Consider the following 24,210-nt stretch of genomic DNA (forward strand, 5'->3'; position numbering starts at 1 on the left):
GCTTGTTTTTCTTTCTTTCTGACTGTCCTTTTTTCCTTTTTTTTCCTTTGATGTGCTTGTTTTTCTTTATGTTTGTTTTTTTTCCCCCTTTGATGTGTTTGTTTTTCTTTCTGTCTGTCTTTTTTTTTCTTTTTCTTTTCACTCCCTGAACCAGGGTTTCTCTGTGTAGCCCTAGCTGTCTTGGAACTCACACTTTAGACTAGGCTGGCCTCGAACTCAGAGATCTGCCTGCTTCTGCTCCTGAGTGCTGGAATTAAAGGCGTGCTATCACACCCAGCTATGTACTTTTTAAAAGGATCTCCTGTGTATTGTTGAATGATGTTCATTTATCCAGTTATGCGTTCATCACGTGTGCTGCAAAAGGTGGAAGAGATTCAAAATTAAGAAAGATTTATTGCCCTTGAGAAATTCTTAAAACAGATAGGTTAGAAAGGGCAAACTGGCATTGCTAGAAGACAGCAGACCAGGCTGCTTAGCAAGAGTAAAAGTATGGACTGGGGCAGTTGGGCAACTCAAGTTTCGTAAACTTGCTTCTGTGCCTTGGTTTCTTTACTGGTGGAATGAGTAAAATATGTGATTTTATGACATTTAGTGTGTCACAGGAAAATGAGCTGAAGGTAGTTCTTTCCCAAGTCTGTTGTGATGTTTTCTCAGGGCCTCTTTGAGTCTGGCACATTCTTGAGGTAGACACTACACATGCATGTCACCTAGTAACTGAGAAATCAGTGTTAGCTGTGGCTTCTTTTGTTACCTCTGCTCGTGTTCCACATGCTGCTGAAGTGACAGGACAAGCTCAGTCAGGAGGAAGAGCCTGAGTGGGAGAGCCTGTGTGGGAGAGCCTATGTGGTGCGTGTTGTGGCGGAAGGCGGAATGTGTAGGCAAGGGTGAGCCAGAAATCTGAAGAGACAAAACGAAGATACTGAGGATCTTGTTTGCTCTTGGAGTTTGAACTTAATCTGACTGATAAGATGTGACATTCAGAAGTCTGTTTGGTTTTGTGTTATTTTTAATGAGCCAGGTTTATTTGTTCATTTCCTGCATTTGAGAAACTCTTCAATGATGTTATTGGCTAGAGATTCTTTGCCATAGTCCTTAACCACTACACAACTGCAGCCAACCTCCTTATGGGGTTCCCCTCTTGATTAACTTTGCAGAGGCCCAACCATTCCCCTAGTCTCTTGCTGTCATCAAATTTGTGTGTTTTGGTGCTTGGGACAAAGGGTCTCCACCAACTTGACATATACAACTGGAAGCAAGCACACAAAGATAGGCTTGGCACTTGTCTAAGGCTTTGGCAGGTCTGAGAATTCCACATGGTAGGACATTGTGGTTGAGAGTGGTTTTCAGTACTTATTGTTGTAAAGCAGTATGGATGCCCCATTACAGCCCCATGAGTTATGGGTGGAGTCCAATCTTGAATTGCACTTGAGCCCCTGCTGCCACATGACATGGCAGCAATGGGAAAAAGACTGTTTCTTCTGTTTGTTTTGTTTTTGTTTTTGAGACAGGATCTCATGTAGCCCAGGCTGGTTTCATCTAAGCCAAAGGTGTCCTTGAGCTCCTGACTTCCTGCAACATTATAGTTGTGTACTGCCAGACCTGACTGGGTCTTTGTAGATAAGTCACTGTTTTAGAAGGAGGAGCCAAGAAGAAAGAGACTGTGAACACTGGTGATAGATGAGAGCAAAAGCTGACTTACTTCAGAGATGAATCTGGGCTTGCGCACTGGAGTAAGAGGGAATGTGGGGCTGAGGTACCCAGCTGGACTTGATGTCACTTATTAACAGACAGCTTGGTGGGATAGATTCCCCCTTCTTAAGATTTCCATCTAGGCATTGGGAATGTAGCTCAGTGGTAGAGCACTTGCCTAGCAAGGTCCCGGTTTATAATCCCTAATACTAATAAAAAAATGATATTTAAGATATCATCCAAGGGCTGGGAGTGGTGGCAAATACCTTTAATCCTAGCACCCAGGAGTCAGAGGCAGGTGGATATCTGTGAGTTCAAGGACAAGCTGGTCTACATAGTGAGTTCTAGGACAGCCAGGGCTATGTAGAGACCATGTTTCTAAATTAATTCATTCATAATAAAAAGGAAGGCAGAATGCTTTCTCCTTATCTGCAGCGCTCATTTTCCAAGACATTTCTCAGCTCTTTCTACCCCTCTGCTAGCCTTTTCCTCTCTGGGTCTTACAGACAGCTGTTCTAGACAAGTATTTATTGATTGTAGGCAATTAGGGCAGGAGGTAACTGTTTTCTTCCACTTTCTGGTGTCTCCTGGGGCAGGGGGTGAGGTGAAGGTCATGTGTTTTCACCTCATTTGTATGAATGAATGAGTTGGAGCCTCCCTGCTCTCACAGCTCTTAATGGGCCTTTCCTTTCTCCAGCTACCAGATATGGAGAAAAGCAGGTGAAATAAATTCTCTCTAGCATTTCCACACTCTTAGCCAATCTCCCACAAATTGTTATTCAAGGAATCCCGAGCCTTCTAGTTCTATCACACACGTATGTCCCTAGCCTTTTCTCCTCCCCAAGGTGACTCCTGTATGTTTCAAGTATATAGACTGACTGGGGGGATGGTGAGATTGACTGGGGGGGGGGATGGTGAGCTTGACTTGGGGAGGGGGATGTGAGCTTGACTTGGGGGGAATGGTGAGCTTGACTTGGGGAGGTGGTGAGATTGACTAGGGGGGATGGTGAGATTGCAATCAAGTAAACAGAGGAGTGAGTGAACGAGCGCTTTGATCAGCTCTGTGTCCCTGGAGCTTGAGAAAGGTGTAAACTTCCTCGGTTTGAGAAGAATGAGGGGTTTCTCTTCTTGTGAAACACAAGTGAGAAGATTTCTGTTATTTTTAGTAAAGAGTTGATTCTACACTCAGGAGAGTGACCATGAGTTTTATTGTTTTATAAACCATAATCATATGAGACACGCGCTTTGAACCATTATATTCAGCTGATTTCTAGGTCACTTTGAAGTCTGTATCGAAACCTCTCACCTTGATATAAAGGTACCTAGTTGTCTTAAAACATCTGAAAGGGAATAGCTGTTGTCATTGGTTTTTTTACCCCCAAATAGAAAAATCAGTGCCTTTTTTATAACAAAAACAAAGCATGCTCTTTTTTTCCCCCTGTTTCTTTGGTCATAGGGTTTATCTTTGTAGATCAGGCTATCCTTGAACTCAGAGATCCACCTGCCTCTGCCTCCTGAGTGCTGGGATCAAAGGTGTATGCCACCACTACCTGGCTATGTTCATTTTTAAAGTTTTTGAAGAAAACAGACAAGCTGAGTCTGATGGTATAAGCCTGTCACTTAACAAGGTATTGTATCTTTTCACATCATCACAGATTCTTTCATTACATGCTTAATGACTCCCTAGTGGTCTATTTCTGTAGGGAGTAGCCTCATTAATAAAAGGAGCGTACTCTTAGCTGGATTTGATGGTTTATGTTTGTTACCCCAGCACTTGGAGGACTTAGGCAAAAGGATTGCTACAAGGTTGATGTCAGCTTAGGCTACAAAGTGAGACCTAAAAATAAAGCATCAATAATATGTTTTTATTTGGAAAAGAAGAAACAGTCAAGATAGAGAGAGGTATTACAGAGTGATGAGCTGTTGTGATATCCAGAGGGCTGGGTTTCACAGCTCTGAATATCATGAACAGTAGTTTCAGGTTAAAGAACTTGGTGCCTCAGACATAGATGTTAATAGGTGTTATCTCTTTCTAAATCTTTGGGCTAAGGTTTTATAAAAATCATTCTGGATATGAAAAATTCTTAAGAAACATGTCTGTGACAGTATAGGTTGATTTTGACTTCCGTGGTTTCCTTTCATGGAATCAAAGCCAAGTGTTTACTGTTTGGGTTTGCACAGTGCCTTGCACATGAGGAGCACCTGGCAGGTAATTGGGCAGTTAGGAGTTTGGTGTTGTGTGAGATCTTGATCGATGAGGCTGGGTTATTCTACACCTTTATTTCTTTTCACAGGCAGCGTTTTCCTCAGTGCTATTTTTCTTGCTTTATCAACATACCAGTCTCTGTACCCAGTCACCTTGTTTGCCCCAGGACTTCTCTATCTCCTCCAGGTAAGCAATTGCTGGTGCCAGTGCCTAAGTGACACTTGGTACATGGTCTGGTTCCTTCAGGGGGCTAGGGAGGAATCACAGGGGAAATGAATGGCTACAGGGATTAGCTCAGTGGTTGGATGTTTGCCTCATACACATGAGGCCCTGTTTCAATCCCTGGTGCCACAACAAAACAAAGCAGACTTTAAAAGTATTGCTGGGAGTTGGTCTTCCTGCTGCCACTTAAAAAACAAAGGAGTCTTCATGGCCACTAAGTTTTAGATGTGTCTGTCGTTGCAAGTGTGTAGGGTGTAGGGACAGTTCACTTAGAATATTTGTAGTTGGGATCCACCAAACTCTGGGCACTTTCTTTTTTTTCCTTTGTTTTTTTTTAGATTTCATTTATTATGTAGACAACATTCTGCCTCCATGTATGCCCGCATGCCATAAGAGGGCGCCAGATCTCATTACAGATGGTTGTGAGCCACCATATGGTTGCTGGGAATTGAACTCAGGACCTCTGGAAGAGCAGCCAGTGCTCTTAACCACTGAGCCATCTCTCCAGCCCTGGGCACTTTCTTCTACACCTGATGTACATAGATATGTTTGAGCTCATTTATGTTTTTATTTCTTTTTTTTTTTTTTTTTTTTCGGTTTTTCGAGACAAGGTTTCTCTGTGGTTTTGGAGCCTGTCCTGGAACTAGCTCTTGTAGACCAGGCTGGTCTCGAACTCACAGAGATCCGCCTGCCTCTGCCTCCCGAGTGCTGGGATTAAAGGCATGCGCCACCACCACCCGGCTATGTTTTTATTTCTTAATAATTGCTCTTGCCTTGTAAGGTTCTTACAGTGATTACACAAAATGGCAATTTTAAATATTTATTTATTATGTATACAATATTCTGTCTCTATGTATGCCTGAAGGCCAGAAGAGGGCACCAGACCCCATTACAGATGGTTGTGAGCCACCATGTGGTTGCTAGGAATTGAACTCAGGACCTTTGGAAGAGCAGGCAATGCTCTTAACCTCTGAGCCATCTCTCCAGCCCAAAATGGCAATTTTAAAAAATAAAAATTTATTTATTTTATTTTATGTGCATTTGCGTTTTGCATGCATGTATGTATGTCTGTGTGAGGGCTCCAGATTTCCTGGCACTGGAGTTACAGACAGTTACAAACTGCCTTGTGAGAGCTGGGAATTGAATCTGAGTCTTCTGGAAAAGCAGCCAGTGCTCTTAACTACTGATCCACCTTTCCAGTTCCCCAAAATGGCAAATTTTAAATAGCATCTGCTATTTTCAGTAAGTAGTCACAGTTTCACACTAGTGAAAGTAATAGTAGGTATTGTCTTATTTTGAAGCACAAGGCACTAACCAGTCTTACACCATTACACCTGGCTGATCTCTGCATTACTTCAGAATGTAGTGAGCGGTGACTCTAGAACCCAGCGATTGCAGAGTATGAAGTGCTGATGTCTGTGGAGAGCAGCCTGCATGCGAGGCACTTACGTTAAGGCCTCTGCAGACATCATCCCATTTCAGCTTTAAAGAACTTAGTGGGGTAGATTGTATTTTTAGCCGTAGAGTAAATATATTTCATTTAGACACATAAATTAGAACTAGAATGTTGAAGCCGGGCGATGGTGGTGCACACCTTTAATCCCAGCACTCGGGAGGCAGAGGCAGGCGGATCTCTGTGAGTTCGAGACCAGCCTGGTCTACAGAGCTAGTTCCGGGACAGGCTCCAAAGCCACAGAGAAACCCTGTCTCGAAAAACCAAAAAAAAAAAAAAAAAAAAAAAAAAAAAGAACTAGAATGTTGGGAGGTTCATTCCGTTAATCCATCAGATGACAGCACTGCACTGTGAGCTCAGGCAGTCTGACTCAGGAGCTTGCTTTCCAATCAGCTCTTTTTTCATCTTATAAAGAATTTTCACCTTGCTGGGCGGTGGTGGCTCACACCTTTAATCCCAGCACTCAGGAGGCAGAGGCAGGCAGATCTCTGTGAGTTTGAGGCCAGCCTGATCTACAACAGCTAGTTCCAGGACAGGCACCAAAGCTGCCCAGAGAAACCCTGTCTTGAAAAACAAAACAAACAAACAAACAAACAAACAAAACCAAAGAACCAAAAAGTATACACCTCAAGCTGGGGGTGTAGCTTGATGGTGGAGCCCAACAGTCAACATTCATGAAAGGCTTTGGGTTTGATCCTTAACTACTCGTCCTGTCCCATAAAAGAGCACACATCAAATGCAGGACCGAGATGGATTTAAGTCCATTTGTAGAAGGGAAGTTTTTCAAAGTGTAAGGTTGGCAACACTGGGATTCAAATACAGAAGAGTCTGCTGTGTAGGCCAGGACAGACTGTATACCACCACTCACTAGAACAGATCATATGCTCATCATTTTATATTACTCGGTGATCTAGAATCATATCGATGTGCACAGTGGTAAAAGGTTAATTCTTGTTTGTAGAACATGAGATACCTATTTATTGTTAATAGTTTGTGTGTATGTGTGTGCAGTAGAAATTTATTTTTCTTCTTTTTTTTATACTGAGAATTGAATGTAGGGCAGTACCCACAATAGTCAAATGCTCTACCACTAAGCCAGATCCTCAACCCTTTTCTTACTTTTTAAAAAATTTGAAATGCCCTCTACTAAATTACCCAAGGTAGCTGCTTTTTACTCACTATGGAAGTCAGGCCTTCTCAGTAACTGGGATAACAGGCTTACATTACCAGGCCAGATTGAAATTCATTCATCCTTCCTGTCTTTTTCCTATATACCTTCCTTCCATCCTTTTTACTCTTCCTCCTCCTCCTCCTCCTCCTCCTCCTCCTCCTCCTCCTCCTCCTCCTCCTCCTCCTCCTCCTCCTCCTCCTCCTTCTTCTTCTTTTGGTATATGCATATACATGTTTGGTCATGTGTTGCTGTGTATGTCCATGTAGATATCTAGAGGCCAGAGGAGGACATTGGGTTTCTCCACTGGATCTGGAGTTAGGCTGGTAGCCAGAAAGCCCCATGGATTGTCTGTACCCCAAGTGGTGCTAGGGCTACAGGTGTATTTGCAGCATGCCTGACTTTTTTTGTGAGTATGGGAATTTGAACTTGGGTCATGCCATCTCCCTAGCCAATAAAAAGCCTTTTCTCTATTATTTTCTAACTGGATCCAAGACTGCGAAAAGTTTTATAGTTATTATATGCAAAACCAGATTGTTCCTCAGAAAGCTTGAGGCAGACTGTGGTGTCACCAGCAGTATCCACAGGGGCGTGAACTGTTTCCTTGTCTGCCAGCACTGGCTTTTCATATTAGATTTGTGGTTGCTAATTTAATAGACAAATTTCAGTTACATGATAAAGTTACTTTGTTTTGGTTTTCTTTTATTTTCTTGTTGAATTCAAGCATTTTCCACATAACAGTATGTATTTGCCGTGTGTGTGTGTGTGTGTGTGTGTGTGTGTGTGTGTGTGTGATTATGTGTAGGTACACTTGCCTATGCGTGTACATGTAGAGGCCAGAGGTGTTCTTTATTGCTCTCTACTTTATTTTTCGTGAGACAGAGACTCAAGTATGTGGTTCTGAGTGACCTAGAACTCACTATGTAGATCAGGCTGGTCCCAAACTCACAGAAATTTGCCTGCCTCTGTTGCCCTAGAGCTGGGATTAAAGGCATGTACCACCATGCCTGGCATCTCCACTCTTTTGAGAGTGTGTCTCACTGAACCTGAAGCTCAGTGATGCAGTTAAATTAGCTGGCCAGCACACCCCCAAGATCCCCTTGTCTCTGCCCTTCAGAGCTGTGATTACAGATCCATGACACGATGTTAGACTTTTTTAGGGATGCTGGGGGATCTGAACTCAAGTCCTCAAGCTTGTGCAGCAAGCTCTTTGCCAACTCTGTAACCTGTGCGTTTTTCTCCTTTCCTTTCTCTCCCCTCCTTTGCTCCTTTCTTCCTTCCTTCCTCCTTTGCTCCTTCCTTTCTCCTTTTGCTTCACCGTCCCACGTGCTGGGATTACACATGTGTACTGCCACCAGCTACATTTTCTTTAATCTTATTTTTCTCCTCCTGAGACAACATTTCACCGTGTAGCCCTGGCTATCCTGAACTCAGAGATCTGCCTGCCTCTGTCCCCTGAATGCTGGGATTAGTTCATGCCACCATGCCTGGCTTTTTTCATCCTTTATATGCATACTTTATCTAGGAAATCTGACCTTGGACCAGCAAGATGGCTCATCTGGTAAAAGTGCTTACCTCCAAATCTGATGACCCTGTTGTATCCCTAAAACTCAAACGAGGAAAGCAAACCAATTCCCACAAGTGGCCCTCTGACCGCCACATGTACACTGTAGCACATAAATACACTTGTACATACACACAAATAATGAATAAATGTAACTGAAAAAAAATATACAAAGAAAACCTGAGCCTGAACACAGCAAGGTGTTAACATTTAAACGAGGTATAAAATAAAAACACAGAAATAGACTCGACTATACATGTTTGGTGATTGTATCACTGTGACTTTTTTTCATACTTGAAAATTTCCAGAATAAGAAAAAAAGGAATAGGACACAGTTTCTAATATCTTAGTTTGTACATCCTTGGCTTTCCTCTTCAGTTTCCTTGAATATAATGCAGGATAGTGGGCAGCACTTGCCGTGTAAGCCTGACAACCTAACTTAGATCCCCTGAACCCACCATGGCAGAAGAGACTTCACTTCCCAGAGTGGTCTTCTGACTTTCGTATCACATATCACACACATATGCATACATGCATGTGTGCACACACACTGATAATAATGATAAATAATTTAAAATGGGATAATAGAACGTGTTGAAAGGGTTCAAGCCTTTAATCCCAGCACTCAGGAGGCAGGCAGATCTCTGTGAGTCTGAGGCCAGCCCAGTCTATAAGAGCTAGTTCCAGGATAGACTTCAAAGCTACAGAGAAACCCTGTCTTGAAAAGCCAAAAAAAGGGGGGGGGGTGTTAATGCATGTTGTGTATCTAGAATATAGTCTAATGAGAGCTTGGTAGGTGTAATTATTTAGTATTCAAGTGGCATTGATGTGGTTGTTGACAGGATAGTCACTCATCACGAGGGCAAAGGAAAATTACTTCTTTTCTAGAGTCAAAGGAATTGTAAAGTTAGTTTGTATTTCATCGTTTGACACCATCAGCCTGTCTCCATACTGCTGGTAGAGTTTCTGGAGCCTGTAGGGAAAGACTGTTTTTCTGTTCTCTCAGGAGACACGGGGTCAAAAGCAGGGATGCTGCATCTGGCTCCCTGGTGAGTCACTAAGGAAAACAATAGTTTGAGTCCATCTGGTCCCCTCCCCCAATGCTGCTTTTCCTTTGACCTTGGCTTGGAGTCTAGTTTCCAAATTAGGGAGATACTTACAGTGTTATGATCTGATAGCATGCAGAATAGAACAGACAGCCCTAGTATGCACGGCACTGGAGTCCACAGTGAAAAACAAGCTGAGCTTGTTTCCTTTGTAGTGATGCAGAGTTGTAATTTCAGCACTCAGGTGACTGAGGCAGGGGGATTGTCATGAGTTTGGGGCTAGTCTGATTACCTAAAGAGGTCCAGGATAGCATGGGCTACATAGAAAAAAAAAACAAAAACTAATGTACAGAAGGGAAAAGGAAAGATAAAGCTTGGGTGCGATACCAGTGAGGGAGACCGGGGGTTAAGGGAGCTCCTAGCACAGTCCAGGAAATTCTCTCTCTCTCTCTCTCTCTCTCTCTCTCTCTCTCTCTCTCTCTCTCTCTCTCTCTCTCTCATCTTCTATATGCTTTATTGAACTTCAAAGCATCTTCAAATATGGAACACATCATGAACGTGCTTATCTTCTCTGTATTGTTCCGATTTTAACATATGCTTTGCTGAAGAGAGCATTTTCTTGGAATTGGAATTCTTAAAGCCTTGCATTTGTGATCCTGCTCTCTTCAGTGATTTTCAGTAACAGACAGATACTGGGGAAGCTGGGGGTGGTGGTTCACACCTTTAATCCCAGCATGATGGGGAGGGGGAGACAGAAGCAGGTGGATCTCTGTCAGTTCAAGGTCAGCCTGGTCTACAAGAATTAGTTCCGGCCGGGCGGTGGTGGCGCACGCCTTTAATCCCAGCACTCGGGAGGCAGAGGCAGGCCGATCTCTGTGAGTTCGAGACCAGCCTGGTCTACAAGAGCTAGTTCCAGGACAGGCTCCAAAACCACAGAGAAACCCTGTCTCGGAAAAAAAAAAAAAAAAAAAAAAATTAGTTCCAAAACAGTCTCCAAAGCTACAGTGAAATCCTGTCTTGAAAAAACCAACCAATCAACCAAGCAAACAAACAGAAAAAAAAAAAAAAAGACAGACACTGGGGAAATACCTTGTAGGTTCTCTTTGATTTTTTTTTCTTTAATACAATCAAAGCTCTTATATTTGAATTGAAGAAATATGGCCTGAGATTGCCATATTTTTCTGTGTCTTGGGATAGGGCATTTCTTGATGTCACAAGGGAATCAGTCCCATCAGGATTTTCTTGACAACTGTATCCGTCTCAGGTCTTCTTCAGGAGGGGATCCTTATTTAGAATTTTTACACCCTGCTCTATTTCTATAGCAGCTTTCTGTTGTTTGTTCTGTATACAGAAAGGCTCCAGGACAGAGGTAGCAGGGCTTTTAGCTTTCCTTTTTATTACAGACAGACAAACTGCAGGGCAGAGCTTGCTCCTGTATTTATAATTCACTGTTCTAAGGTGGCCTTGATCCTTCTGCCTCAATAGTCAGCTGTTCTAGCCTTTTTGTTGTGTTCCAGGCTACTGAAAGACTGTGTCTTAAAAGAGAGAGAGAGAAGGAGAGGGGTGAGCAGTGTCAGGGTTTAAGTAAAATGCTGCGGTTCCCCGAGGGGTGCAGCAGCAGAAATGCTGCAGGTCCCTGAGTGGCGGCAGTGGGCAGCTGGCCATGAGGCCACGGGGTTCCAGGCAGGGAGCTGCTGTGGCAGGTGAGAGACCTAGACAGTTAGGCATGCCAAGCAGAGTGAGGTTGGAGGGAGAAATGGGGGAGGAGAACCCCAGCAACTACCTCTTTGGGCAAGGGAGAAAGAGAGAGAGAGAGGAGAGAGAGAGCTTGCAAGTGAGCAAGGGTGTGCTCAGAGAGAGAGAGAGAGAGAGAGAGAGAGAGAGAGAGAGAGAGAGAGCTTGCAAGTGAGCAAGGGTGTGCTCAGGCCAGAAGCAGAACTTTGGGGGGGGCGTGGCTTGTCTCTTAAAGGGACAGGACAGACCATTACAAGAAGTACCTAAGGAGCCGGGCGGTGGTGGCGCACACCTTTAATCCCAGCACTTGGGAGGCAGAGGCAGGTGGATCTCTGTGAGTTCGAGTCCAGCCTGGTCTACAAGATCTAGTTCCAGGACAGGCTCCAAAACCATAGAGAAACCCTGTCTCGAAAAAACCAAAAAAAAAAAAAAGAAGTAGCCAAAGTTCTCTTCTGTATTCATGTGCACACATATGTATACATGTACACATATGCGTGCACAGTCACAAAGACACCCATATATACCATCAAATAGTGGGAAATGCAAATTTTAGAAATTAATTTTAAAAAATGCAATCGTTTTCATGTATATATGTGCATGTGTTTCCATGTGGGGGAGGCAAGTGTGTTTGCAGATGCCCATAAACACATGTGTCTGCTTATAGATGTCAGAGGATGACATTAGATGGTTTCCTTGATCTCTTTCCACCTTGTATATTGGGCAGGTGTCTGACTTGAACCCATAGTTCCACAGTTTTCCTAATCTGCTAGGCAGTTTGTTGCAAGCACCCTTGTCTGCATGTCCTGTGTGCTGGAATTACAGGCATAAGCCACCTTATGGGGTTTTGTTTTAAAATTCCAACAGCTTAAATATAAAACCATTGTTTGGATTGAATTCCCTTTAAAGACTTGATTCTGAACTAGCTTTTCCCTTTTCATGTCATGAAAGAAAATAGTTTCTATGGAAATATTTTAGAGCATTAAGGAGAGGGGAACTTAATTTCTCTCGTCGGGGACCAGCCTCGCCAAAAATACTCTTGCCAGGGTAGAGGCTTGGAGATTTAGAAAATCTTAGTAAGGAATATGAAGAAAATATATAGAATATGAAAGAAAGTATATAGGATAGTATCGGGAGGAAGTTCCAGTGAGTACTGAAATTCACCTGCGTTTAATTTCCAATTCCTTTAAATACCCCTGACCCCAAAAGATAGGAGTGAGACAAAAGACTGCATTAACTTGATACAAAGAAATGAACACACCAATTGAAGGTCATGGGCTATGCCCATAGTTAAACATTCTGTCTAGACCAAAACATTCTGTAGGCAAACCACTCCCTGGGTGGAATCCAATGTTATCCAAAGGAACTGGACCCTTGGTCGGATCCTTAGACTTTTGTTTGAGGTAGAAACACATCTACTTCTCTATTCCTGAAATACAAGGTCTGGCTATTAGCCACACCTGTTGACAGTAAGCTTGAGGGAGCAGAACACTCTTTACCTAAATCTAGGTGGGACCTTTGAGATAGAAACAATAATCTTGAAGGACTGGAGGTAAGTTCCAACTTTGACCTCTGGTCAATGTGGAAATAGGCTCACATTTTCGGGCCTCCACATTCTCTCCTGCTGGAAGTTGAATTAGTTCAGTGGAGCACTAGCCTAGCATGTACAGGCTCTAGGGTCAGTGTCTAGCCCTGAAAAGCCTTCTCCCTTCTGTAATAAGAGAAGCCCTCACCAAGCAGTTTGAAAATTATTGTCCCTAAATTTTTTGTTTGTTTGTTTGTTTTGTTTTCGGGACAGGAGTTCTCTGTGTAACAGTCCTGGATGCCCTGGAAACTCGCTTTGTAGACCAGGGTGGCCTCAAATTTACTGCTTGCCTCTGCCTCCCAAGTGCTAGGATTAAAGGTGTATGCCACCTCCACCCAGCTCCTGTTAGTATGACTTTTGGATATTTTAAGTATTGTGTAAATTTGAGATTATATATATCCATGAACCAGATCTGGCCACAGATAGGTTTAGTTCATTGTAGTATTTAATTTTAGGAAATAAATTTAAGAGGGGATTGGGGAAATGGTTTAGTGGTAAAAACTTGACTTGTGAGTGGAAATACTTAAATTTGGGTCCCTAGAACACACATAAATTTGGGGTGACCATGTGTTTTTGGACCCTTGAATCCAACCATCAAGGAGGGAGTCGCCCCAAGAGACCATCTCTCACACTACAGTTGGTGTAAAAGCATGAGGATTTTATTAATTCTGTCATGACAGGATCTTTCAGAATTCGAGGAGCCAGAAAGACCCTGAATAGCTGGTATAGGCTATTTTTAAAGGAAAAAGCCATAGAAGCAAGGGAAGTGTCTGGGGGTTGTTCTTTAACTATTATGATTGGCTTACTCAAAAGGGCTATTACCAATAATTGGCTGGAGAGCAGTTACCAGATCAGATGACGGGTAAGGGGGGAAACATCTGAGGGTCACTTTGCCCCTTTCCCAGGGCCTAAGTCAAAACACCAGTAACTGAGTCGACACCTAAGGGTTATCTTGCCCCTATTCAGTAACTGAGTTTCTATTTGGAGAACATTCATAAGGACTCAGGGAGATGATGGGAAGTTCCCAACATTTCAGTATGTGCATGTATAGTTGTTAGATCCTTATTTTATTTATTTTTATTTTGTGTGCATTGGTGTCAGTATGAGGGTGTCAGATCCTCTGGGAACAGGAGTTACAGACAGTTATGAGCTACTATGTGGGTGATGAGAATTGAACCCAGGTCTTCTGGAAGAGCAGCAAGTGCTCTTAACCATTGAGCAATCTCTTAAGCCCCTGATAGAACTTTTTGTGATGATGGAAATATTCACCTACCTTTGTCAATACAGTAATTACATGCACACAAAATATAGTAGTCACCCAATATATCATAATTACAAAAATACACCAGTTGAAAAGTACAATAGTCATAACCCACATTTGGCCATTGAACACTTGCAAAGTGCTGGTGAGGCCGGGTGGTGGTGACACACTCCTTTAATTCCACAGAAGACAGAGGCAGGCAGATCTCTGAGTTGGAAGCCAACTTGTTCTACAGGACAGCCGGGGCTACACAAAGAAACCCTGTCACCAACTTACCCTACCCACCACAAAGTGGTGACTTAAAGAACTCAAAGTGAGACTAAAGAACTGAATTTCATTTGTATTTCTCATTATCTAAATAATCACAGCACATTTAAGGGGGGAAACAATGAGATAAGAAGAGTAGAGCTGTACAGACTCAAGATTAAAGAGCCCTGGGTGGAGCAGGCTTCTTGCCCGGTTACGCTCCATCTATTTTGTGATGGTCTTGACCTTACATGCAGATAATAGAACTTGTGAAATGAGAACCAGCCAGAGATGGGCAGGGTAGCGAAGACGGCAGAGATACAGATCAGAGCAGAGCCAGTGACACGTGTGAAAGGTGGGTGTGATGGCGCACACCTGTATCCCGAGCACGTGGAGAAAGGCAGGTTTGGTGCTTAGCACCCATTTGGTGGCTCACAGCCATCCACAATTACAATTCTAGGGGATCCAACACCTTGCTTGGTACCAGGTATGCACACTGTACACATAAAATAAATAAATTTGATCTGTAAGAAAAGAAAAATGCCATAATGAAACTTACTCTGGGTTTAAAAAAATACTTGGAGTTTTGCATGCTCTATGGCTTTAGTTTCATTTTTATCTTATTTCAGTTTTTTGAGACAGGGTCTCACTCTATCCTAGGCTGACCTGGAATTCATTTGCTACCTGAGTCTGGCTTTGAACTTTCAACAATCCTCCTGTCTCCGCCTTCCAAATATCAATAGGTGTGAGGCACCGTACCCAGTTTTAGCTCAGAACTTGATGCAGGTGAAATAATTTTTTTTTTTAAGATTTATTTATTATGTATACGGTGTTCTATCTGCATGTACGCCCGCAGGCCAGAAGAGGGTGCCGGATCTCATTACAGATGGTTATGAGCCATGATGTGATTACTGGGAATTGAACTCAGGACCTCTAGAAGAGCCACCAGTGCCCAGCACACGCATGTGCAAGACACACTGTGTGTGTGGAGGTTCAAGGACAACTTTCAACAGTCATTTCTTTCCTCCCATGTGGATTTTGGGGGTCAAACTCAGGTCATCAGGCTTGGCCACCCTGGGTTTTTCTTGTAGTTAGTACCTTCGGAAAGATAATTTGAGATTATACAAGTCTGTTTCCTTTCGGAATTTCACCCACTAGTATTTTGCTTATTTTTTGAGACAGGGTCTCACTGTGTAGCCCGGTCTAGTCTTGAACTCTCAGGAATACTCTTACCCCAGCCACAGTGCTGGGTGAGCCACTATACAGACTTTCTGATGGTGTCCTTTGAATTTTAACTTTTCTTTCTTCTAGAAAGCAGAGAAATATTAACTTGAAACCCTCCATCAGTTATTTTTAACCAGGGTCTCAATTTAAAAAGAAATCAAGATTTTTTTTTTTACCATTTTATTTTATATTTGCTTTTTATGGGAAGAACAGGGACAAGGTCTCATTGTGTAACTCTGGTTGGCTTGGATCTTGACATGTAAACCAGACTGGCCTTAAGCTCATAGAGATCTGTCTGCCTCTGCCTCCCAGGTATTGAGATTAAAGGTGTGTGCCACCATGTCAGGCTAATATTTGCTCTTAACATACGTATTGAACATTATGGAGCCAGTGACATGGCTCACTGGGTTAAGGCACCTGCTGTCAATCCCGATAGTCTGAGTCTGCTCTGTGAGACTCACCTAGGGAAGAGCCAGAACCAACTCCCGTAAGCTGCCTCCTGACTTTCACATGCAGAATGTAATTTATAAAGTCCTGTGGGTTTTTTTTTCTTTCTGCCTTGGAAAGCTATTATGACTTCAGTGTATATCCTTTCTTTTTATTTTTTAAAATTACATTTAAAATGTATATTTTTTGGTAATGGTACAGTCATGCTACAGTACATGTAAGGAAGTCAGTGCACACATGAGCCAGAGTACATGTGAGGAAGTCAGTGCACACACGAGCCGCAGTACACGTGAGCAAGTCAGTGCACACACGAGCCGCAGTACATGTGAGGAAGTCAGTACACACATGAGCTTCAGTACACGTGAGGAAGTCAGTGCTCAACTTGAAGGACTTGATTCTTCCATTGTATGGATATTGGGGATTAAAGTCACCAGGCTTGGTGGGCAAGAGCACTTATGTTTCATAAAACTTTTATGTTTAAACTCCTACATATGCATAAATAATACATAATATTGGGTTAATTCAAAATAGTATAAATGTTTTCATTTTCTATTGATTATTGGCAAATTTCTGCTATTAACCTTACATGTTAGAGGTTTAGCTATGGTGACATATATAGGTGCAGTTTATGTCATTGCTACTGTGTGATGGTCCCATTGCTCGACAGTTAATTCTTCTTCCTGATGCAGTGAGTATTTTCTAAGTGGTGTTTTGTATGCATCTCCAGGATGCAGACCTCTAATAGTGTTAGTAGGTCTCAGGCAGAGAATACACACACTCTTTTTTTTTTTTTTTTTAAGATTTATTTATTATGTATACAACATTCTGCCTCCATGTTCACCCACATGCCAGAAGAGGGCACCAGATCTCATTACATATGGTTGTGAGCCACCATGTGGTTGCTGGGAATTGAACTCAGGACCTCTGGAAGAGCAGTCAGTGCTCTTAACCACTGAGCCATCTCTCCAGCCCTACACACACTCTTAATACCTTTTACAAAACACTCGTAATTTTTTTTTCTAGTTTAAGAAAAGAATTGGTGTCGGGTGGTGGTGGCAGAAGCACATATCTTTAATCCCAGTACTCGGGAGACAAAATAGGTGGATCTCTATGAGTTCAAGGCCAACCTGGTCTACAGAGCAAGTTCCAGGACAGCCAGGGCTACACAGTCTCGAAAAAACAAAAACCAGGAAGGAAGGAAAGAAACAACAAAATTGTAAACCTATGTGCCATGGCTTGGTTTTATAGAAGGAATTTTTATGTATAAGCTGATAGCTGTTTTTCATCCTCGGTGTCCCTAAATGTCCTGTTCTGGCCTCTCTCCTAGCGGCAATACATCCCTGTGACAGTGAAGAGCAAAGCCTTCTGGATCTTCGCTTGGGAGTATGCCACGATGTATGTAGGAAGCCTAGTGGTAATAGTTTGCCTCTCCTTCTTCCTTCTCAGCTCCTGGGATTTCATCCCTGCAGTCTACGGTTTCATGTAAGTACAGACTTCATGAGAGATTTCTGGAAGCTAATTTGGTTTTTGTAGCTCCCAGTGGAATCCCAGGGAGAAGACTATATAGGCAGTCGACAGCAGGGGTCCTCATGTTTTAAGATGCTTCAGAGCTTCTGACATCCAGATTACTGGCCCATCCCTAGGGGCTCTGATGAAGAAGCTGTGAGACAGAGATCAAGAATTTCATTTCTCAAGTACTCCTGGTACTAGAGTAGTACAGGGAACAAAGTTTGAGACCTCTGCTCTTCAGCACCTTTCGTTAGCTATTAAAGAGCACTTCCGAGGCTCGTAGATGGCTCAGTGAGTAAAGGTAGCTCCCAGGCCTTACCACCTGACTTTAATCCGTAGAACCCACATGGTGAAGGGAGAGAATAGACTCCCACATGTATTTGTTAGGGAACACTGTGTCTCTCCTGCCCTTTTCCTCATTCATTGCCTTTTTAAAATTATGAATTGGAGACAGGTGTGGTGGCCTATTCCTTCAATTCCAGTACTTGGGAAGCACAGGCAAGATATCTCTGTGAGTTCAAGTCCAGCCTGGTCTACATAGTATGATATGACCCTTTCTCAAAAAGACAAAAAAAACAAAAATGAAACAAACAAAAAATCCCAATAAAAGCTGGGTAGTGCTGGGCGGTGGTAGCGCACGCCTTTAATCCCAGCACTCGGGAGACAGAGACAGGGGAATCTCTGTGAGTTTGAGGCCAGCCTGGTCTACAAGAGCTAGTTCCAGGACAGGCCCCAAAGCTAAGAGAAACCCTGTTTTGAAGAACCAGAAAAAGAAAAGAAAGAAAAAAAAGAAAAACCAAAACTAAACTCAAACCAAACAAACATAAAAAAACCCAATAAAGTAAAGATAATAAATTATAAACAAAAAAAAAACAAAAAACAAAACAAAACAAAAAAAATAAATAAATTATAAACAAATCAGTTTCAACATTGCTTTTTTTTTGTGTGCTCTTGTCACTACCCAGCCTAGTGCCCCTTGCTGTCTTTATCCTTTGAAAGACACACACACACACACACACACACACACAGAGCACAGGGTGTAGCACAGTCATAGAGTGCAGTCTGGAACTCCTGAGTTCCATCCCTAGCACTGGAGAACCAAAAACCACAAATGTTTGTTTTTTTGCCTCTGTGTGTGTGTGTGTGTACAAAGGTAGCATGGACTTTAGAAAGAGCCAGTATTGCAGCCAATTCTTAAATGATTTAACTAGACAAAAGTTTCCTAGATAAACTGAAATTTTTCAAGCGAGTTCTGTAGCCTTGGGAATTTTTCACCACCTGCTGAAGGCTCCTGAAGCCCTTGGAATACTCAGGTGCAGGCTTAGGCAGGCAGTTTTCTGGCTCCTGCTGTGAGGCTGTGGAACAAGAATTGGGAGGAGCAGGCTCTGAGAGCTTGTTCCTCTGGGCAAGTCTTTGGAATGCCCAAAATAGATTTTGTTTATTTAAGTCTCCTTCCTCTTGTAATACTAAGTTGCTCCTGATTGTGAACTGGCCTGATGTAGAAAAGGACTGCTCTCTTGATTTCTAGGATGGATCCCTTTTTCATTTCAGATTCTTTTAGCTTAGCTGGTTTTTGGTTGTTTTGCTTGTTTTGGTTTTGTTTTGTTCCTTCATGTAGCCTGTTCTAACCTTGAGCTCAGTATTCAACCAAGAATGATTTTAAGCTTTTCATCCCCCTACTTTACATTTGGACTTAATGCAGTCCTGGGGGTCAAACCCAAGGACTTGAACACCCTAGGTGAGCACCCTACCAACTCTACTGTGTCCCCAGTCCTTGGCTAGTGTGTGATATGGCTTCTATTCTTGCATCTTTGGCCCTGTATTTTGTAAATTATCTGTATGGGGTATTACACTACTATGACATTTAGAAGGATGATGCCATCCTTGGTCACCTAATAATGACCCCAAAGTCTTCGAAACAGCAGGGCAAAGCCAGCCACATGTAACTCTGCTCTTTTCTCTCCCTGTGTTTTCTTATTCCAGACTCTCTGTTCCGGATCTCACCCCAAACATTGGTCTCTTCTGGTACTTCTTTGCAGAGATGTTTGAGCACTTCAGCCTCTTCTTTGTCTGCGTGTTTCAGATCAACGTCTTCTTCTACACAGTCCCATTGGCCATCAAATTAAAGTAAGTTCATGTGACCTGAGCTATCCTTCAGACTTGTACCACCTGCCATCAGGCTTTTGGCTTTTTTTTTTGGTTTTTCGAGACAGGGTTTCTCTGTGGTTTTGGAGCCTGTCCTGGAACTAGCTCTTGTAGACCAGGCTGGTCTCGAACTCACAGAGATCCGCCTGCCTCTGCCTCCCAAGTGCTGGGATTAAAGGCGTGCGCCACCACCGCCCGGCGGCTTTTGGCTTTTTTGATCATGTGCCAGTAGCCAAGGTCAGCAGTTGAGAGTCACACACAAGTACAGATTGCAGGGAGGATGCTTTGGAGTCCTGGTTCCCCTGATCTCACCTAGAGATGTCTGCAGCCACATTACTATTTAGTCTGATCACCATTCCAGGGTAGAGCAGAGGTTACACTGAGGATGTCTTTGGGAAAAGTGAGTCTGGTTGCTGTGCTCTCAGAGGGCCACCATAGAATGAGCCCAGTCCCCCCCTTTCCTGACTGTCGCTGCAAGACCCGGGAAGCACCAAGAAGAGGAGGTGGTGGTATTAGGAGCTCTGTAGACACACAGCTCCATCACTGACTTCATTTTCCTTACCTAGGAAAGACAGGAGGCAGGAATCTACCCAGAGGGCTGGCTGTGGTGCTGTGAGGATCGTCTGAGATAATGTAGGAAAAACTTTTTACAGAATCATTTTAGAAAAAAGGGCTCAGGGAATGGGAGCCATGGCAGTTCATTAATTTAAAATCAGTTTCAGCGGTTACTAGTTTAAGGTCCCAAAAATTCCACTCTGAGGCAGTCATGGTAGTTGCCCGTAATCCTAGCACCTAAGAAAATAGAGGCAAGAGGATCAGGAATCAAGAGATTCCTGCCTCCTGTCCTTCCTAGGTAAGGAAAATGAAGTCAGTGATGGAGCTGTGTGTCTACAGAGCTCCTAATAACATCACCTCCTCTCCTTGGTGCTTCCCGGGTCTTGCAGCGACAGTCAGGAGAGGGGGGGACTGGGCTCATTCTATGGTGGCCCTCTGAGAGCACAGCAAGAGCTAAAGGGAAGTGAGTAAGAAAAAGCCAAGGTTAGCCTCAACTATGTAGCGAGTTGTAGGCCAACCTGTGCTACATGAGACCCCACCTTAAAAAACAAAAGAGAGAGCCGGGCGGTGGTGGCACACACCTTTAATCCCAGCATTTGGGAGGCAGAGACAGGTGGATCTCTGTGAGTTCGAGGCCAGCCTGCTCTACAAGAGCTAGTTCCAGGACAGGCACCAAAGCTACAAAGAAACCCTGTCTCGAAACAAACAAAACAGAGAGAGAGACAGAGACAGAGTGTGTGTGTGAGTGAGAGAGAGAGAGAGACAGAGACAGAGACAGAGAGAATGAATCCTGGCCCCTGAAGAGCTAAAAATGCTGCATGTAACTTTCAGTTCTCTTTCTGGACATTAAGGGTGTACATATTGCTCTGACCAAATAAATTGTCAGTGAGCAAGCCATCAGCTAGCAGGCACTACCTGTCTTGGGACTGTTGCAGTCATTTAGGCTACTAATAAGGAATACTGACTTAATTTGCTTTCTTGCTTTGGTTCCTGGGGGCCAGGCCCAAAGCTGGTAGATAAGAGGTGGCTATTGATGGGCAGTATCCCTGTAAACTGGTTCGCTGATGTTTGTCTCGTCTTTCTTGCCACCTCTGGGAATTTCTTGATCTCTGCATTTTTCTGCTCTGCTAGTGGGGCCTTGCCATCCATGCCTTGTGAGTAGTAAGGCAGCCTTTGCCTGAGTTCCCTTAGGGAGTACTTATGGTTTGTGGAATGGGGTCAGGAGTCTATAAGAGTTGGACTGGTCCCTGGCTAATCTCTCTGCATGTTTGTCTTCCCTGCCCTACTCCAGGGAGCACCCCATCTTCTTCATGTTCATCCAGATCGCCATCATCTCTATCTTCAAGTCCTATCCAACTGTGGGAGATGTGGCCCTCTACATGGCTTTCCTCCCTGTGTGGAACCATCTTTACAGATGTGAGTAGTTTGACTCTCTTCATGGGGTGCCTTCCAGTTCAACTAACCCTTGGGCAGAGCAGCTGGGAGGAGGGAGCTGATGAGCATCTACTGGGTGCCTGCTGTGCTGGCAGCGCTGAGAAAGAGGCAGTCTGTGTACGTGCGCCCCTGTGCCCCCTGGTGCTGAGAGCAGTGATGAAGATACAGATAACCACCATTTATTTATAGAGCACTTGTCTCTGCACCTGGCCATTGTCAATCATTAGCTCATTTGGTCTCTGCCTCAGCCTTTGAGGTAAGAATCTCTTTTATACAGATGAGAAAACTGAGGTACAGAAAGGCAGAGCCACTTACTTGTTGAAGGTTCTGTGACTGCTGTGGAAGACTAGGATTGATGCCTAGCTCTGGGAACCTCACCTTGGTTTCTGTAATGGTGACCCTGTCCAAGGCGTATTCCGATAGAGTGGCTACTAATATACAAAGTCTAATTTTTTTGTTTTCTCCCCTACTCCCAGCTTTCTGAAATAGGGTCTCATATAACCCAAACTGCCTTTAGCTCACTGTGTAGCTGAAGATGACCTTGATCCTCCTGCCTTTACCTCAGATCTGGGATTCCAGGGGTATCCTTCCATGCACAGATTTTGTTTTTTGTTGTTTGAGACACAGCCTAGACTGTAGCCCTGGCTAGACTGAAACTCACTGTGTAGCCTAGGCTGTGCTCAGGTTAGAAGCAGTCATCCTGTTTTAGCTTCCTGAATACTGAGGTTAGAGTGAGTCGAGGTGCCAGCAGAAACCAACATTTTCATTTAAATTCAAATGTAGGGCGCCACATATGGCCAGACTTCCTATTGGACACTGGCCAAGTTTCCTACTGGACAAGTGCAGCTGTAGCCTCAGGTTTTGAACACCTGTCTTCCTCCTTCTTGCCAAGACCCTTCTCAGTTCTACCCATCTCAGAAGATGGCTCAGAAGTGTTCTGTGTCCCTTAAGCCTCCAATCTTGCCCTTACCCCCCCTCCCCTCCCTTGGTAGTTCTTTTCAGGGGCTGGAGGCTCCCTCGGGGCTGATATTCTTTGCCTCTGTGTTTCTGTCATCCGCCATGGATTCTGGCACAAACTATCAGCAAATGCCTGTGGAAGGCTTTGACGGCTGTCCTTGAAGGAAGCAGATCCCAGTTACCCTCCCAGTTCTCTGTCTTCCAAAGGGAGGGGAGCCAAGTGTCAGAAATGAACTCCAAGTGCAAGCTAGTTTTGTTGTTGTTTTGGGGTTGTCTGGGTGTCAAGCAGGAAGTGAAACTGACCAGCTGCAGGCAGGAAGCCTACCTAAAAGTGTAGGCCCCAGTGTAAAGGCAAACAGCTAAGTGGGCGGGGCAAGCCCAGGCCAGGTGTGACTCCTGGGCCTGGTGGCGTGATGACCAGTCTGAGCTGAGAGGAGGCAGCATCATCCACTCATGACATCCGAGAATCACCCAGGGATGAATCATGAGGCAATCAGAGTATATGGGCATGCCTTGGTCTGTGGGAGGGTAGGGCTTCAGACACGGGTCTTTCCCTCTCTGAAGCAGGTTGTTGGCCTTAGCTGTCAACCCTGCACAGAATATTGTCCCTTCTCAGAGGTGTTATGCAGCAATCTCACATGCTGAACTCGGTCTGTTGACTGACTAGAACTTGAGTCTGTGTCCCGATTTCCTGGGCAGCTGTTTCAGCCTTTCTGAGCCTCTGACTTTTCCTTTTCCATCCCTCAGCTGAAAAGAGCATCCTGGTGTGGGTCCTTAACCCCAACACTTCAAAGGCTGAGGCAGGAGGATAGCAAGTTTGAGTTTAGCCAGAGCTATATTAGGGAATTCCAGGCTACATAGGAGAGCCCTCTTTCTCTCTCTCAAAAAGTATCTTTCGGCCGGGCGGTGGTGGCGCACGCCTTTAATCCCAGCACTTGGGAGGCAGAGGTAGGCGGATCTCTGTGAGTTCGAGACCAGCCTGGTCTACAAAGAGCTAGTTCCAGGACAGGCTCCAAAACCACAGAGAAACCCTGTCTCGGAAAAAAAAAAAAAAAAAAAAAAAAAAAAAAAAAAAAAAGTATCTTTCATGGGTATTTAAGTCTGGGAAGAAAATATCTTAATATAATGAGTTATCATCAGTAATAATTAGTCAGGGCTGCCCTGCACATTCTCACCGTCAAAGCTTCAGACTTAGACGCCAGAGACATTGAAATATATATATGTGTGTGTGTGTGTGTGTGTGTATATTTGAAATAAATTTTTTTATGCCCACAGGGATGATAAGGCAGAGAAGGAGGAAGGAGTTTCCAGAAACCTGGGTGATCTAATAGACTCTTTTTTTTTTTTATTTTTTCAAGACAGGGTTTCTTCGTAGCTTTTTTGGTTCCCGTCCTGGAACTAGCTCTTGTACTCCAGGCTGGCCTTGAACTCACAGAGATCCGCCTGCCTCTGCCTCCTGAGTGCTGGGATTAAAGGCGTGCGCCACCACCGCCCGGCCCTCTAATAGACTCTTAAGTAGAGGCTGTTGCTGATTGGTTGGGCAAGGGGTTTAGAGACACAGCTTATCCGAAGTTCCTGTTCAGAGTAGTAGCTGTCAGCTTTGCCCTGTACAAGGACTGCTCATGTCTGGAGCACCTGTTTGGGGCTTGTCATCTATGAGTTATTATACTCACTTATGAGTGTCTTCTGGGCTTTGGGACCTCTGAGTAGACTTTGTCTATTAAGGTTTTGTGAAGTCTTTTGTCCTAGTCAAATATAGGTAATGTTA

At 43.8% G+C, this 24,210-nt stretch overlaps 1 protein-coding gene across 1 annotated transcript in view; it reads left to right on the top strand.

Annotated features, from left to right (window-relative positions):
* Pigu (phosphatidylinositol glycan anchor biosynthesis class U) overlaps positions 1-24,210 on the top strand; it is an 82,938-nt gene that overhangs the window by 39,818 nt on the left and 18,910 nt on the right. The window contains exons 7-10 of the mRNA XM_057781017.1: positions 3,984-4,081; positions 17,170-17,324; positions 19,335-19,478; positions 21,343-21,467. Coding sequence (XP_057637000.1) covers positions 3,984-4,081; positions 17,170-17,324; positions 19,335-19,478; positions 21,343-21,467 — 522 coding nt within the window. The remainder of the gene's footprint in view (positions 1-3,983; positions 4,082-17,169; positions 17,325-19,334; positions 19,479-21,342; positions 21,468-24,210) is intronic.

The sequence above is a fragment of the Chionomys nivalis genome, chromosome 9, assembly GCF_950005125.1.
Source record: "Chionomys nivalis chromosome 9, mChiNiv1.1, whole genome shotgun sequence".
Lineage (NCBI taxonomy): Eukaryota > Metazoa > Chordata > Mammalia > Rodentia > Cricetidae > Chionomys > Chionomys nivalis.